Source organism: Bos indicus x Bos taurus, chromosome 1, assembly GCF_003369695.1.
Source record: "Bos indicus x Bos taurus breed Angus x Brahman F1 hybrid chromosome 1, Bos_hybrid_MaternalHap_v2.0, whole genome shotgun sequence".
Lineage (NCBI taxonomy): Eukaryota > Metazoa > Chordata > Mammalia > Artiodactyla > Bovidae > Bos > Bos indicus x Bos taurus.
Genome location: NC_040076.1, coordinates 636,015 through 651,984, shown reverse-complemented (window position 1 = coordinate 651,984; position 15,970 = coordinate 636,015). Strand labels below are relative to the sequence as shown.

The window sequence follows — 15,970 nt, the reverse complement described above, 5'->3', positions numbered from 1 at the left end:
GAGGAGGCGACTCCCCAGCCCACCCCCAACACACACTGACGTGCACAAGCACCATCACCATGACAGGAGAGGGGCCGGCACAGAACAGGGGGTGGCCTGTAGGCAAAAAGAATGGACCGTGTCATCTGCTGGCCTTTTTAAAAGGAGTAGAGCCTGAAATATAAACACTGGAATCAAACAGCCTCTGCTTTAGCTGTTCTATCACAAAGCCTTTTTTTTTTCCGGTTCTCTTACGTAATTGTCTTGGGGCTTGAAATGTCTGTAGTTGCTGACAAGAGTCCTGAAAACGACTGCACTGAAGAAGACGTGCTTTGAGCACTGAATGAAGGGTGCTGACGGGTTGAGCTGAAAAGGGGATCGAATGCTTGCGAGGGAGGGGAACAGGGAGGAGAGATCAAAAGAACCTTGTGGATGTTAATATACTCTCTGTTTGTTTATACATGAGCCAGAAATTCTGAAATTAGGGAAACGGTGAATAACTGTAAACTTTGCACGTATGTAATAGGCGGGCTTTTCTTAAACTTAGAACATTCTGAACTTTCCCAAATAAACTAAAGCATACCATATTGGCTTAAGATCTCTCCACACTTGAGGAGGTTTACGGGGAAAGGTGAGGTCGGTTCAAGTCTGAGAAAGCCGATGACACTAGGCTGAGAAGTGCCAATGGTCTGTGCAGGTGGGGGTGCCACACTGCAACGGAGCCCAACTGTCAACTCTGCTTCCGGAGTGTCACATTTGACAGCACGCTGCCACAAACTGACTCGGGACAGGCACAGACAGCTACATGGCCAAGCACATAACAGCCGCACAAGTGGAAACCACGCACTTCAGCTGTGCCACTTGGGATCTCCCCAACGTTTCAATCATCAGATCACTGCTGAGTGATAACTTGTTTACTACCAAACTACAGGCTTTGGGAGGACAAGTCTGGGATCTGATGTCTGGTGGAGAGAATCCTGTGGACAGAGGAGCCTGGTGGGCTGCCCTCTATGGGGTCGCACGGAGTCGGACACGACTGAAGCGACTTAGCAGCAGCAGGAGAGCGAGGAGCAGCACAAGTGGATGAGGATGGCGGCCAGGCAAGGCAAGCCCATGTTCAAGGAGGTGTTCTTGTTCTTGTCCCAAAGGCTGGGCTCTCGGGCTGATGACCAGTCACCCTGCTTTACAGCCACGAGGTCAAATGGCGCTTAGGAGAAGGGAGGCCCCAGAGCATGGCCCTGACTCTCATTTTGGACTGGAGGAGACCAAGCACAGATCTGGCTGAGAGTGGAACCAGTGATCAATGACTCAAGGATATGTTCATGATATGACAACGATTCTGGTCAGGCTAGACCCCTTTTGGCTAGACAATGATCCTCAATCTTGTCTCCCAGTTAGAACCACCTTGGGGAGTCTCCCAGGCCAAGACTCCCAGGATGAGACTGGAGTTGGTCTGGAGGGGCTTGGGCACAGGCGTTTCCCGAGCTGCTCAGGGGCTTTCACTAATAAAAAGAATTTAAGGACACCACTCCAACTCCTTTCATGACCATCAGGATATTTCATGTTTTTAAAGGAAAGTTATGGCAGTATCCGGAGAAGGCAATGGCAACCCAGTCCAGTACTCCTTCCTGGAAGATCCCATGGACAGAGGAGCCTGGTGGGCTACAGTCCATGGGGTCGCTGGGAGTCGGACACGACTGAGCGACTTCACTTTGACTTTTCACTTTCATGCATTGGAGAAGGAAATGGCAACCCACTCCAGTGTTCTTGCCTTGAGAATCCCAGGGACAGAGCAGCCTGGTGGGCTTCCATCTATGGGGTCGCACAGAGTCAGACATGACTGAGGTGACTTAGCAGCAGCAGCAGCAGCATGGCAGTATCACAAATCTTACATGGGCATTTGTTTTAAGAAAGGTGAGTTTATTCACTAGGAGAGTGAATTTTTCTATGATTAGCATTATCCAAATTAGCCTTTCGATCAAATATACATTCATGGCTCAGACAACATGGTGTTCGTTTCCATTACTCTATGGAACCATCTCTACTGCCTGGAAACTAACAATATTATGTGAGAACTCTAAACCTCTGGTTAGCTTGGTGACAACTAACTGAACTCTTATTCCAGGGAACCAGCCAACCGCTGCCAACAATCCAAAGCACAGGTAATTACTGGTGCAAAGCACAGCTCTGCTTTCTCAGTAAAAAGCAAAAAGGTTCACAAAAAGAATATGGCAGTGGAATATGCTAAGCAAACATTTGTACAACAGAAAAATAATCTTATTTTAATAAAAGTTTTCATTTATTTGTAATGGTGTGAATCTCTCTAATATATTACTTGAAGTGACTAATATTATTTGAAATTAATGATGATATGGCTTCATTTTTTAGATAAACAATTAATGAACATGTTGATTATAAATAATTTACAATACTGGATGATGATCCAGCTAACAAAAATACATTTTACACATCAGATCCAACTGTGATAGCTAGAAAATGGGCTTCCAATATTAACTCGCTAATGAAATGATGTTAGTTGCTCAGTCCTGTCTGACAATTTGCAACCCCATGGACTGTCGCCTGCCAGTCTCCTCAGTCCAGGGAATTCTCCAGGCAAGAATACTGGAGTGGGTTGCCATTCCCTTCTTCAGGGGACCTTCCCAACCCAGGGACTAAACCCTGGATCTCCTGCATCGCAGGTGGCTTCTTTACTGTCTGTGCCACCAGGAAATGAACTGATAGTTCAGGTCAATTTCTTTCTTTCCTTTAAGATGAAGGTCAGAGAATGACATGAACACATGGGAAAAACACTGACACAGCCTTTTTCCTTCACATCACCTGCCACCCTCTGGATGCCTGTTTCCCCCAATCAATTCATAGATTGATGTCCTCCTCCTCGAAGATGATGGTATCAGCTATTGCGAGGTCATTAAGGATCATGAGGGTGGGGCCCTCATAATGGGATTAGTGCCCTTGTAAGAGACCCCACAGAGCTCTCTCCTCCCTTCCACCGCATGAAGGCACCGAGGCGCCTACAACCCACAAGAGGGCCCTCAGCCAGCCATGCTGGCCTCCACAACTGTGTGAAATAAGTTCCTGTTGTTTAGAAGCCACCAGTCTGTGGTATTTTGTTACAGTAGCTTTAACGGGTTAAGACACTGTCACTCACCCAGGTGACCCTCCAACAGACTAGGTAAAGATACCCATGTGGCCAGACTACCAGCACAAAGGGGACCTCTGTGGGCAACACAGTTAACAGTCTGCCTACTCAAGGGTCAGACACCGCCGACCTCAAGTAGAATCACATTTTCACTACAGCATCCCAAGGTGACATTCCAAAATGATAAAGTTGTCCAACTGAAATCTCAGAAGCCGCATCTTCCCACCTGGAGGGGTGGTGTTGGCTAAATGAGAGACTAGCTTTCTACTGGAAGGCTCTCCAGTGGTCTGAAGGACCCTGTAGATGGGCAACCAAGGCACAGAGCTCCCCCAGCACACATTCGGAGGCTCCTGAGCCCCGAATGGAGAAGAGAGCAAGGTTTCCAACCCCACCAACCTAGTGCAAACACCTGGCCAGCTCCCCTGACAACCCAAGCTAAGATCCTCACAAGGGGCCTCCTTGCTGCCTCTCCTGCCCACCCAACCTTCCTCCCCAAAGCCATTCTCCAGCTAGCTTTTAATTAGAACAGGACCCGAAACCCTCCCAGGGCTTCCCAGGCTCCCAAAGAACCGTTCCCTGGCTGCATCCAACCTCGGCCACCACCACCACCCTCACTGGGCCCTGGAAAGGCCTTCGTCCATCCCTGCACTGGAACTTTCACATCTGCTATGCCCGCTGCCTGGATGCCCACCACACAACATCTACATGAGGAGCTTCTTCCTGCCAGCCACATCCAAGCAGTGCAGAGTGGCCTTCTGGGGCCACTCGGTGTAAAATGGGCTGCAGGCTGACTCTCTCTGCAGGTCCTCTTTACTGGCACTGATCCCAGAGCTGTGTTCTGCCCCCTCTACCTTCTCTGAGCCTGACCCCACCTACCAGCTGCATTGCTTGGAGTCCCCAGCCTCCTGGCTGCCAGCTTGGTTCTGCCAATGATGAGATCAGAAAGCTGGGGCAAGCTGAGGTACTTCTTAACCTGCAGCTCGCTGCTTCACCACCTCAGTTCCATCCCTCTATGTCTGTAGCTCCTGCCAGAAGGTTCCTCCCCTAAGGTCCCAGCAACAGGACTTCCCTCCATCCAACACTCTCTGCTGATTGCCTCAGTCCTGCCCCCACCAACCGGTTCTTCATTACACCTCCGGAACCACCGCAGTGTCCCTGCTAGGCTCTGGTTGGCACGGCCTCCCTGTCCTCTCCTCGGCCACTCCCTATCACATCAGCCTGATTCCCACCTGTGCACCCCCTTTTTAAAACTGTCTCCCCCTTCCTCAGCCTCTGCTAGAACATAAGCAGAAAGCTCATCGTGTTCGCCACTCTGTACACTAGGCCTAAAACAGCACCTGAAGCACAGGAAGCATTCGCTAAACAGTAAAAGAATAAATGAATGGTGTCTCTGCTCAAAACAGTACCTTGTGAGTGAGCCTTTCTCCAATCGTTTTCTGGTAAACGATCTCCCCTCCCCATCTCCTAAGGCCAATTTTTTTCCTATAGTACCATCACCTCCTGACCTATTTCATATATATTTGTTTATTGTCTTGTTTTCCCAACAAAAATGCCAGTCCTGAAGGCAGGAAGGCTCTTTTCTTCACTGCTGTGCCCTCAGAGCCTAGAACAGTGAGTGCCTGGCTCAAAGCAGAATCTCTACCCATTTGTTAAAGTGAAGAGCTTGCAAGGTGGGCAACATTTCAGATGCAGCAATTTGAGGATGGTCTCTGACACAGGGAAGACTGCAAAACTATGAGACTGCTAGGCACACAAGCGGCATCTTGTATGATCTAATCTTGCTCCTTTGGCATGACAGCCTAGAACCGGTAAGAAAGAGACTCCATATGCTGACAGACCTCAGCCTCAAGAGAAAAGGTTTTAGAGTAAAAGGAGTTAGACCCTGTATTTGTGCCAACTGTAGCTTTAGAAACCATGCATGGACCCTTATCTAAGCACATAACACTGGACATCCTTTCTGAGAGTAGATGGGCCTGTACCTGATAAACACATGGGTCTTAAGGGCACCATTCTCTGTTCCAATGGTGTCCCTCTTGGCAGCCGCCTTCAACTCCAGCTCACTGACAGTTAACTGCGGACTCAGAGCCAAGCATCCGAAAGCAGCACTTTCTTTGATAGCTGCTCCCCTAATGGGGCATCTCTCTCAAAGGCAGACTTTATCCTGCAACGCTGGCCGAGGTACACATTTTATTCTGCACATTGATTGCAGATCAGAAATAAATCCCTCCTCCCTACCACCATCTGTTACTCATACCTGCCCCCTCACTCTCCAACGTGTCTAAAATGTGGGGATCTGGAGGGGAAAATAAAAACAGAGAACAAAATCCAATTCCCCCTTTACTGACTGTCCCCTGCCCGCCCCCCACCCCCCTTCAGGGAGCGGGATTCCAGACTAACTATCCTCAAGGCCTAGCAAATGGCCCCTTCCCCCCAGCACCATTCGACCAAAACTGGCCAAGCGCTGGATAAAGAGCCACCGCGGCTCCTCACCCAAACATTGGCTTTCCTTCCTAGGCGTACAGATTGAGAATGCGGAGACACCTTCCTATTTATGTATAGTGAGTCAACGACGCGCGGATAAATGTCTCTGTTTCCTCCTCCCTATGAATGAAGCGACCCCTCCTCAAAGGAGTTAAGTAAAGTGCCCGGAACGACCCCAGCCTCAGGGTGAGGGTACGCGCATCCCCGGCCATCTGGGCAGCTAATTCATGCTCCGATCGTCTCCTGCTATGTCGCCCCTCTAACTCACCCCAGTTCACACCCGGGGGCGAAGGGCAGGGGCGTCGCTGGGAGGTGGTTACCAGCCAGCCTAGGTGAAAGGCAAACCCCTATGAAGATCCCCACCTTGGGCGGGCAGCGCGCGGCCCGGCAGGTGCTAGGGGACCCGGGATCTCGGGGAGGGCGCTCCCACCCCAGCCGGGACAGAGAGGGACCGAGGCAGGGTGGCCGGGGACATCGCTGCGTTCTTCCGCCGGCGACCCGGCTTGGAAGAGGCTGCCCCGGGCCGGCCCCGGACCTCGGCGCCGCCTCGTCCCGGCAACAAGTGTCCGCCCTCCGCCCGACGGGCCGCCGCGCCCGGCCCTCACCCGGCACAGGCCGTCCACGAACACGCGCGGGTCCAGGTGGCAGGCGATGGTGGCGCTGGGCAGGTCTTGCAGGTCCACCTCCTCCATCATCTCGCAGTCAATGAAGCTCCAGTCGCTGCCGCCCTCGTCGGGCCCGGCCGCCCCCGAGAACGCCGCGAAGGGCCGCAGCGTGTACCCTGGTTGCGCTCGCGCCTCGGCCGCCTCGGCCGCCGCCCCGAGCCGGGGCCCGGTGGAGCTGTCCTCCATGACCCCGCGCCCGCGCGGCCCCACGCGGGATCCTCGCGCGCCTCTCTGGTCCGCCGCCTCGGGGCTCGCGTCGCAGCCGGCGGCGCTCACCGCGGCTCCGGGAGCGCGCCCGGCCCCGCCCGCCGCCTTTCCTTTCGGGGGCCCCGGCCACCGAGGGCAGAGCTACGGCGGAGACAGCCGCGGGCCCTTTAAGGCCGGCCCACGTGGGTTATTGTCCCGGTGGCCGTCCAGCAGAGGAAGCCAATAGAAGAGCGCGATTTCCCTCACGTGATCCGCAGGCTGCCGCCCTCAGTCTGAAGCCTCAGAGAGGCCATGTTGGTTAGGGGCCAAGAGCTCCTTCCCCAGTTCCGCTTTTCTGACAGCGGACGCCAGCCCAAGGCGCCGGGCAGTGTTTTGCGCACAGGGATGACAGCTAGAGCGGCAGCGCTTCTGTGGGTCCCATCTGGTGACGTTTTTGAGGCTCAGAGGCCAACTTTGGGGGATTTAAGCGAGATATAGCCCTGGCTGCTGCCGTCGGCAAGTGGTTAAATGCTTACCGTATATTGTCAGATATAGGCGCAATAAGGTATTGAACCAGACCCCTATTAACAATACCCTCCTTTTAGATTTTTAGCTTATTAGTCATTATATCATTGTTCACAGAAGTAGTCTTTGAATTACTGCTATGAACCGAGTTCCTGCGTGCGTGCTAAGTCGCTTCAGTGGTGTCTGACTGCATCCCTATGGACTGCCAGCCTCCTCTGTCCAAGGGATTGGCCAGGCAAGAATACCGGGAATACCGGAGTGAGTTGCCCTGCCCTCCTCCAGGGGACCTTCCCCAACCAGGGATGGAACCCAAATCTCTTTGCGTCTCCAGAATTGGCAGGCAGGTTCTTTACTGCTAGCGCCACCTGAGAAGCCAGGTGTACAGTAGGAGATAACAAAAGCAACAAAATCTTGGTCCTTGCCTTTGGGGAGTTTATGGACGCGGGAAAAAAAGGTCTTTAAATAAGTCTCTTTCTCCCTCTCCCCCCTGCCCCCTCCCCCTTTATTACAAAATAGGTAGAATTTCTTCACCGTAAAGGGCAATGTGGTTCAGTGAAAATTTGGGTCTAAAGAAAATCCCATGGACGGAGGAGCCTGGGAGGCTGCAGTCCATGAGGTCGCTAAAAGTCGGACACGACTGAGCGACTTCACTTTGACTTTTCACTTTCATGCATTGGAGAAGGAAATGGCAACCCACTCCAGTATTCTTGCCTGGAGAATCCCAGGGACGGCGGAGCCTGGTGGGCTGCCCTCTGTGGGGTTGCACAGAGTTGGACACGACTGAAGCGACTTAGCAGCAGCAGCCCAGCAGCAGCAGCAAAGTCTAGCTTTGCCCTTAATTACTTGGAAGAGTAGCCTGGATTTCAGTTTCCTCATCTGAAAAATAAGATCATATATGGCAAGTATCCTGTAAGGGCGCAATAAGTGGGGTTTCTGTGTAGAGGTCTTTGGAAGATGTGAAATTAGACCTGTACTTTCTCCTAAAGCAAGCCTACCCTCTAGTTTGAAACTGTAAGTGATTATAATTAAAAAAGTTCATCCAACTGACAAGTGAGATTTGTTCAGAACCTGGCCTGTGCTGTGATTGCTATTTTTACAGCCTCAGTGCAGTTCATGCCCTCTAGGAGTTTAAATCCAAGAGGAACAGTGATACACATGCAGAGACAGCTTATAAAATAGAATGGCATTTGAAGGTCTCGAGAAATTGGACCGATCACATATTGCTGGTGAGAATGTAAAATGATGTAGCCATTTTAGAAAAAAAATTGGCAGTTACTCAAAAACTTAAACACACAGTTGTCACCTGACCGAGTAGTTGCTCTCTTGTGTAAAGACCCATGAAAAATGGGAGTATGTATCCACACAGAAGTTTACACAGGAAGGTTCATAGCCCTATTATTCACAATAGCAAAAAAAGTAGAAATAACCTGAATGTTCATCAAATGATGAATGGGTAAACCAGATGTAGATCCATGCAATGGAATATTATTCAACCATAAAAAGAGATGTACTGATTCATGTACATTCATGTACAACATGAATGAACATTGAAACATGATAATGAAAGAAGCCAGTCACAAAAGTCCAGCTACTCTATGTTTCCCTTAATATGAAGTGTCCATGCATGCGTACTAAGTCACTTCAGTGGTGTCCAACTCTTTGTGACCCTGTGGACTGTGGCTCGCCAGGCTGCTCTGTCCATGGGATTCTCCAGGCAAGAATACTGGAATGGGTTGCCATTTCCTTCTCCAGGGGATTTTCCCAACCCAGGGATTGAACTCATGTTTCCTGCATTGGCAGGCAGATTCTTTACCACTAGCACCACCAGGGAAGCCCATAAAATGTCCAAAATAGCCTAACTGACAGAGACAGAAAGTAGGTAGCAGTTGCCAGGGAATGGGAGAATAAAGAAGGGGAAGTGATAAATAGAATATTACCTGCCAGATTAGTAAACAAAGAATGTCACAGTCATCAGGAATGCAACCACCACCTGACAGTGAATTGGTGAGTCCTGAGCAAAATAGAGGAAAACAACAGAATGGGAAAAACTAAAGATTTCTTCAAGAAAATTAGAGAGATCAAGGGAACTTTTCATGCAAAGATGGGCACAATAAAGGACAGAAATGGTATGAGCCTAACAAGCAGAAGATATTAACAACAGTAGCAAGAATACACAGAAGATCTTCATGAACCAGAATACAAAAAAGATCTTCATGACCCAGATAATCACAATGGTGTGATCACTCACCTAGAGCTAGACATCCTGGAATGCAAAGTCAAGTGGACCTTAGGGAGCATCACTATGAACAAAGCTAGTGGAGGCGATGGAATTCCAGTGGAGCTATTTCAAATCCTAAAAGATGATGCTGTGAAAGTGCTGCACTCAATATGCCAGCAAATTTGGAAAACTCAGCAGTGGCCAAAGGACTGGAAAAGGTCAGTTTTCATTCCAATCCCAAAGAAAGGCAATGCCAAAGAATGCTCAAACTACCACACAATTGCACTCATCTCACACACTAACAAAGGAATGCTCAAAATTCTCCAAACCAGGCTTCAGGAATACATGAACTGTGAAATTCCAGATGTTCAAGCTGGTTTTAGAAAAGGCAGAGCAACCAGAAATCAAATTGCCAACATCCATTGGATCATCAAAAAAGCAAGAGATTTCCAGAAAACCATCTGATTCTGGTTTATTCACTATGCCAAAGCCTTTGACTATGTGGATCACAACAAACTGTGGAAAATTCTGAAAGAGATGGGAATACCAGAACACCTGATCTGCCTCTTGAGAAATTTGTATGCAGGTCAGGAAGCAACAGTTAGAACTGGACATGGAACAACAGACTGGTTCCAAATTGAGAAAGGAGTACATCAAGGCTGTATGTTGTCACCCTGCTTATTTAACTTCTATGCAGAGTACATCATGAGAAATGCTGGACTGGATGAAGCACAAGCTGGAATCAAGATTGCTGGGAGAGATATCAATAACCTCAGATATGCAGATGACACCACCCTTATGGCAGAAAGAGAAGAACTAACAGCCTCTTGATGAAAGTGAAAGAGGACAGTGAAAAAGTTGGCTTAAAACTCAACATTCAGAAAACTAAGATCATGTCATCTGGTCCCATCACTTCATGGCAAATAGATGGAGAAACAATGGAAACAGTGACAGACTTTATTTTCTTGGGCTCCAAAATCACTGCAGATAGTGACTGCAGCCATGAAATTAAAAGACACTTCTCCTTGGAAGAAAAGTTATGACCAACCTAGAAAGCATATTAAAAAGCAGAGACATTACTTTGCCAATGAAGGTCCATCCAGTCAAAGCTATGGTTTTTTCCAGTAGTCATATATGGATGTGAGAGTTTGACTATAAAGAAAGCTGAGCACCAAAGAATTGATACTTTTGAACTGTAGTGTTGGAGAAGACTCTTGAGAGTCCCTTGGACTGCAAGGAGATCCAACCAGTCCATCCTAAAGGAAATCAGTCCTGAATATTCATTGGAAGGACTGATGCTGAAGCTGAAACTCCAGTACTTTGGCCACCTGATGGGAAGAAGTGACTCATTGGAAAAGACCCTGATGCTGGGAAAGATTGAAGGTGGGAGAAGGGGATGACAAGGATGAGATGGTTGGATGGCATCACTGACTCAAAGGACATGAGTTTGAGTAAGCTCCAGGAGTTGGTGATGGAGGTCGGCCTGGCGTGCTGCAGGCCATGGGATCGCCAAGAGTGGAACACAACTGAGTGACTGAACTGAACTGAGGGAACTCAGAAAAGAAAGAATACCTGCCGTCTAACAGCCACCAGACTGCAGCCACTCCCTACACGGAGCCCTGAGGAAACTCAGGGTGTGAAAACACAAGGGGCTGGCCTCGGAGAATTGAAGTGCATGTCAAAGGAATGATTTCAGTGAGCCCAGACTCTTGGTCTTCTCATATATTAAAAAATGCTAAATTCCTTAACTTGATATATCTGGTTTTCTTTAATTAGCAGTAACGTTTTGATGTTTAGACTACCTACCCTTTGTTGCAAAACTCTGGCTTCCTGACTTCACCTCCTTGGATGAGTCCTCCAAGAAATACATGAGGTGCTGCCTCCCAGGCTTGAAGTTGTAAAAATTCCTGCTGTATAAAGATTCTCAACTTTTAGGCTGTGGATAACTTTCAGTTGTGAATATTTTTTAAGTCGACAGAAGTCTGCTAAAGGGCACAAGTTTTCTTTGTGGGGTGAAGAAAATGCTCTAGAGTTGGATTGTGATGATGTGTGTACAACTTCATGAATATACCACCCATCACTGAATTATACTTGAAAGGGAGAATTTTATGGTACATAAATTATATTTCAATAAAGCTGATATTTACAAAATGAGACTGTGATAAAGGCCATGAGGGAAGAGATGGAGTGTCACAGAGTGGGTGACATCACAGTGAAAAACCCACTGAAAACTCAGCCAGATATGAGGAAAAAGGTAACAAAGTGGCTGAGACACCAGTTTTGAAAAATTACACCCAGCTGAGTTGTGGTTAGGTCTGTGTGGTCATTACCCTTAGGACAGCAAGCTCCTTCAATCCTGCCTTACCTGCACCACTGACGGCAAGCAAACTGGACCTTCTGGACAACAAGTGCAAAGGAAAGAAACTAAAAGAGGAAACTACTGAATTCAAGCTCTGACTGCTTACCACACAATAATCGAGAGATGAGATATTGAGGCAAGGAATAGCCACTTTATTTAGAAAGCCAGGTGTCTGAGAAGATGGCACTCTAGAGTACCATCTTATTGGGGTCTGGATACCAGTTTCTTTTATAGAACAGAGAGCAGGAGGAGGTGAGGAAGTAAAGTAAAAAGACCATTAGTCTTGCAAAATATCTCCTGGCTTGGCCAGCATTGGGATGAGGATCTGTTAATTCCTTCTTTTCTGTAGCCATTCACAGGTGGGCAGGTTCCCTCCCACCCACACAGGCCATTGTGAGTGTTTGCAGCTATAGACAGCATCCTTCCATTGATTATAATAAAAGCAAGGAAAAGCAAGGTTTAAAGTAAGAGAAATAGAACCAACCTGGAGTCAGATTTCACTCTTCCCTGTTACAAAAAGAGCAAGTTCCACCTCAGGCAAGTGGTGAAGACAAAGTTACCTGTAGTTGACTATGGAATGTGGTGAATCATCACTAAGATACGATGTCACCCAATCCTTCGGTGATTTCAGATTCCTGTCTTTCTCTCTCTCCTCTCCCTTGTAAAGAGGGTATCACTGTGGAGTTGTTTATATGACTCCAGTAATGACATCAATTTTATTTGGGTGGATCTTAAATAGTTAATGAGATGAACCTAAGCCAGTTCACCAGGTTCTCACAAACAGTTTTTATTACTCCAGGTTCGTAGAACTGGGGCTCAAAGAAATGGAATGACCTTCCCACAAGCAAATACACAGCAAATGGCAAATCAGGACACGAGCTTCTTTTCTCCCATCCCAGCACTGCCTCTGCCTTTTGGGACTATCAGTTCAGTTCAGTTGCTCAGTTGTGTCTGACTCTTTGTGATCCCATGGACTGCAGCACACCAGGCCTCCCTGTCCATCACCAACTCCCGGAGCTTGCTCAAACTCATGCCCTTTGAGTCAGTGATGCCGTCCAACCATCTGATCCTCTGTCGTCCCCTTCTCCTCCCACCTTCAATCTTTCCCAGCATCAGGGTCTTTTCCAATGAGTCACTTCTTCCCATCAGGTGGCCAAAGTACTGGAGTTTCAGCGTCAGCATCAGTCCTTCCAATGAATATTCAGGACTGATTTCCTTTAGGATGGATCTCCTTGCAGTCCAAGGGACTCTCAAGAGTCTTCTCCAACACCACAGTTCAAAAGCATCAGTTCTTCAGCACTCAGCTTTCTTTATAGTTGAACTCTCACATCTATACATGACTACTGGAAAAACCAAAGCTTTGTCTAAATGGACCTCTGTTGGCAAAGTAGTGTCTCTGCTTTTTAATATGCTTTCTAGGTTGGTCATAACTGTTCTTCCAAGAAGAAATGTCTTTTAATTTCATGGCTGCGATCACTATCTACAGTGATTTTGGAGCCCCCCAAAATAAAGTCTGTCACTGTTTCTATTGTTTCCCCGTGTATTTGCCATGAAGTGATGGGATCAGATGCCATGATCTTAATTATCTAAATGTTGAGTTTTAAGCCAACTTTTTCACTCTCCTCTTTCACTTTCATCAAAAGGCTCTTTAGTTCTTCTTCTCTTTCTGCCATAAGGGTGGCGTCATCTGCATGTCTGAAGTTATTGATATTTCTCCCGGCAATCTTGATTTCAGCTTGTGCTGTAGGGACTACAGAAAAAGGAAAGGAACCAAAGAAACATGGCAGAGAAAAGTAGAGGACATGGAAAATAAAGAGAAGGACAGAGAAAAAGAAGGGGAAAGAGAGAGGAAAGGAGGTTGAGAATAGAAAGTAAGAGGTGGTGTCAGTTCAAAGTAATGATGCCAGAGAGAGCTGGCCAGGCAGGGCCCATTCTCACAGATGCAGGGCCAGCATTGGGAGAGCTGGTTGAGGCAAGAAGTTGTTCTTATTGTTTTTCAGTCGCTAAGTCATGTCTGACCTCTTTGTGATCCCATGGACTGCAGCACACCAGGCTTCCCTGACCTTCACTATCTCCTGGAGTTTGCTCAAACTCATGTCCATTGAGAGAGCTGTCAATATATCAGAGTGAAATAATGGAAGCTCTGTGTTACTGGGCGGGGCAGGGGGCGGGAGGGGGCTGGCGGGAGGGAAGCACAGCCTAAAACTTGAGAATTACGTTTTATTCAGTGAACATACTAAGGATTTCAGCCAGGGAGACAGCCTCTCAGATTGCTCTGAGAGACTGTTTTGATGAGAGATAAGGGAGGAACCAGAATATAAAGGAGTCTTTGAAAAAAAAGATCAGAGAGATATGATCTCAAGTGGCCTCCACTTGCAATGACTTGGAGCAGGGCTTGGGTTCCCAGCCAGAGATTGAGCTGGGTCACAGTGGGGAAAGCACAGATTCAGGTTCTGGCCTTCAACTTCCACACTCTTATGTAAGCAGAGCTGTTGGCAGCTCACGTTTTCTGTTTTTTTCCCTCCTTGGGAGAGACCATTGATCACTGTTAATTTTTAGAGTTGGTGGTGAAGGGACAGGCACAGTGTCTACCTTTCTTAAAGATGTAAGATACTTTAAATTTTTATTTTCTAGTTTCCACAGAGAAGAGTTTCCACAAAGACAGAAAGTAGTGAAGCAGGTAAAGTATTCATTAAGAGGAAAAGAGTACAGTACATGTGGATAGACACATGGGCAGACTCAGAGGGCGAGTTCCTGAGTTGCTGAGTCTTGCCTTTGTGGCAGTTTGGGTTACTCTCATGGGGCATTTCCTCTGAGTTTTCCTTTGGTCAATCATTATAATTAACCTGGTTCACAGTCCATATTTGGTATGTCTCAGGGTTCTTCCATGTGTGCACACACGTCTCTTAGCCAAGATGGATTTTACCGAAAAGGCATCTGAATAGAACACCCCTTGACATAACTTCTCTTTGACCTGCAAGGAGCCTTTTCTGCCCATGTGTGGTCAGGGAGGTCTCCTGACTTCGAGAACAAGAAATAAGTGGTCCGAGTAGGGCCCAGCCTTCTCGCCTTAACTGTCCTACTATTCTCATCTTGGAGTTTTGATCCACAGGGAATGACTCTCCAATTGCTTTACCCTGGGTTGGGGGTGGGGGGCATCTACCTCCTTCCTCAGTTGAAACATCAAAAGATTACTGCTGTTGAAGAAAGAAAACCAGACCTCTTAAGTTAATGAGCTGAGCATTTTTCTGTGTATGAGAAGATGCAAGTGACTCTGGGCTCCCTAAGATCATACCTTTGATATGCACTTTAGCTATCTGGGGCCAGTGTACTGTGCTTTCTCATCCTGAGTCTCCTCAGGGCTCACCTTTGGGGTGGGTGTCAGCTGGTGGCTTGGTGGTTGCAGCATCCTTTGTTTACTGATATGACAGGCAACTTTTTTTCATTGACACTCTCCACAAACAGGATTACTGTCATGCCTTCCACATCTGGGTACTGAAGGTTCTTGCAGGTGACATCTTTAGTAATAAAAGGTCAAATACTTCTTTCTGTCTAGAAAATAAAAATTTATAGTATCTTACATCTTTAAGAAAGGTAGACACTGCCTGTCCCTTCACCACCAACTCTAAAAATTAACAGTGATCAATGGTCTCTCCCAAGGAGGGAAAAAAACAGAAAACGTGAGCTGCCAACAGCACAGGGAGAAACTAAGCAAAACAGGCTGCTTACATATGAGTGTGGATGTTTATAAGGATGAAATCAATTAAATTTGAGAGTGATCTTTTGAAAGCTATTTCACCATAAAGCCAGTATGAAATTCCTAATGTATCCTTTGGGAATTCACTGCTGTGTCTCTTTTTTGAGCAGTGGCAGTGGAATCTAGGATCTATCCTTGCCTCCTGCTTTGGACTGTAACTAGGGAGACTTCCCTCCTCATGGGTTCAAAGTGTTAGGGCAAACACTGACTGAAACCACCCACCTTGACCATGTACCATGGTAACCATTCCCATGAGTTATTATACATCAGGAGGTCCTGATAATGAAAACAGAATGAATAAGCCACCATCAACTGGAATAGTTCAGAAAATGTCAAATGGAGACACCAAGTGTCCTACCACCTCTCAGAATCCTCCTCACTGACATCCATTTTGGCTGAGCAATACACACACCACCAGGAGGGACCCTGAGTCAGAATGATTGGCCAGAGGCAGCCTAGAAACTAATCCTGTCACCGTAAAAGCCAAGACTGTGAGCCACGTGGCACAGCAGTCCTCCTGGATGCCCTGACCCTCCTGCTCTCCCTCCTGCCCCTTCCCAATGTCTCTTGCTTTGTCAGCATGTGTGTCTCCTCAGGCAGTTCATTTCCGAGTGTTAATCAGGAGGCCCCCTTTGGGCCC

At 47.6% G+C, this 15,970-nt stretch overlaps 1 protein-coding gene across 1 annotated transcript in view; it reads right to left on the bottom strand.

The window, feature by feature from the left end:
- RCAN1 (regulator of calcineurin 1) overlaps positions 1-6,602 on the bottom strand; it is a 120,153-nt gene extending 113,551 nt beyond the window's left edge. The window contains exon 1 of the mRNA XM_027538390.1: positions 6,226-6,602. Coding sequence (XP_027394191.1) covers positions 6,226-6,471 — 246 coding nt within the window. The 5' untranslated portion in view covers positions 6,472-6,602. The remainder of the gene's footprint in view (positions 1-6,225) is intronic.
- Positions 6,603-15,970: the final 9,368 nt, after the last annotated feature.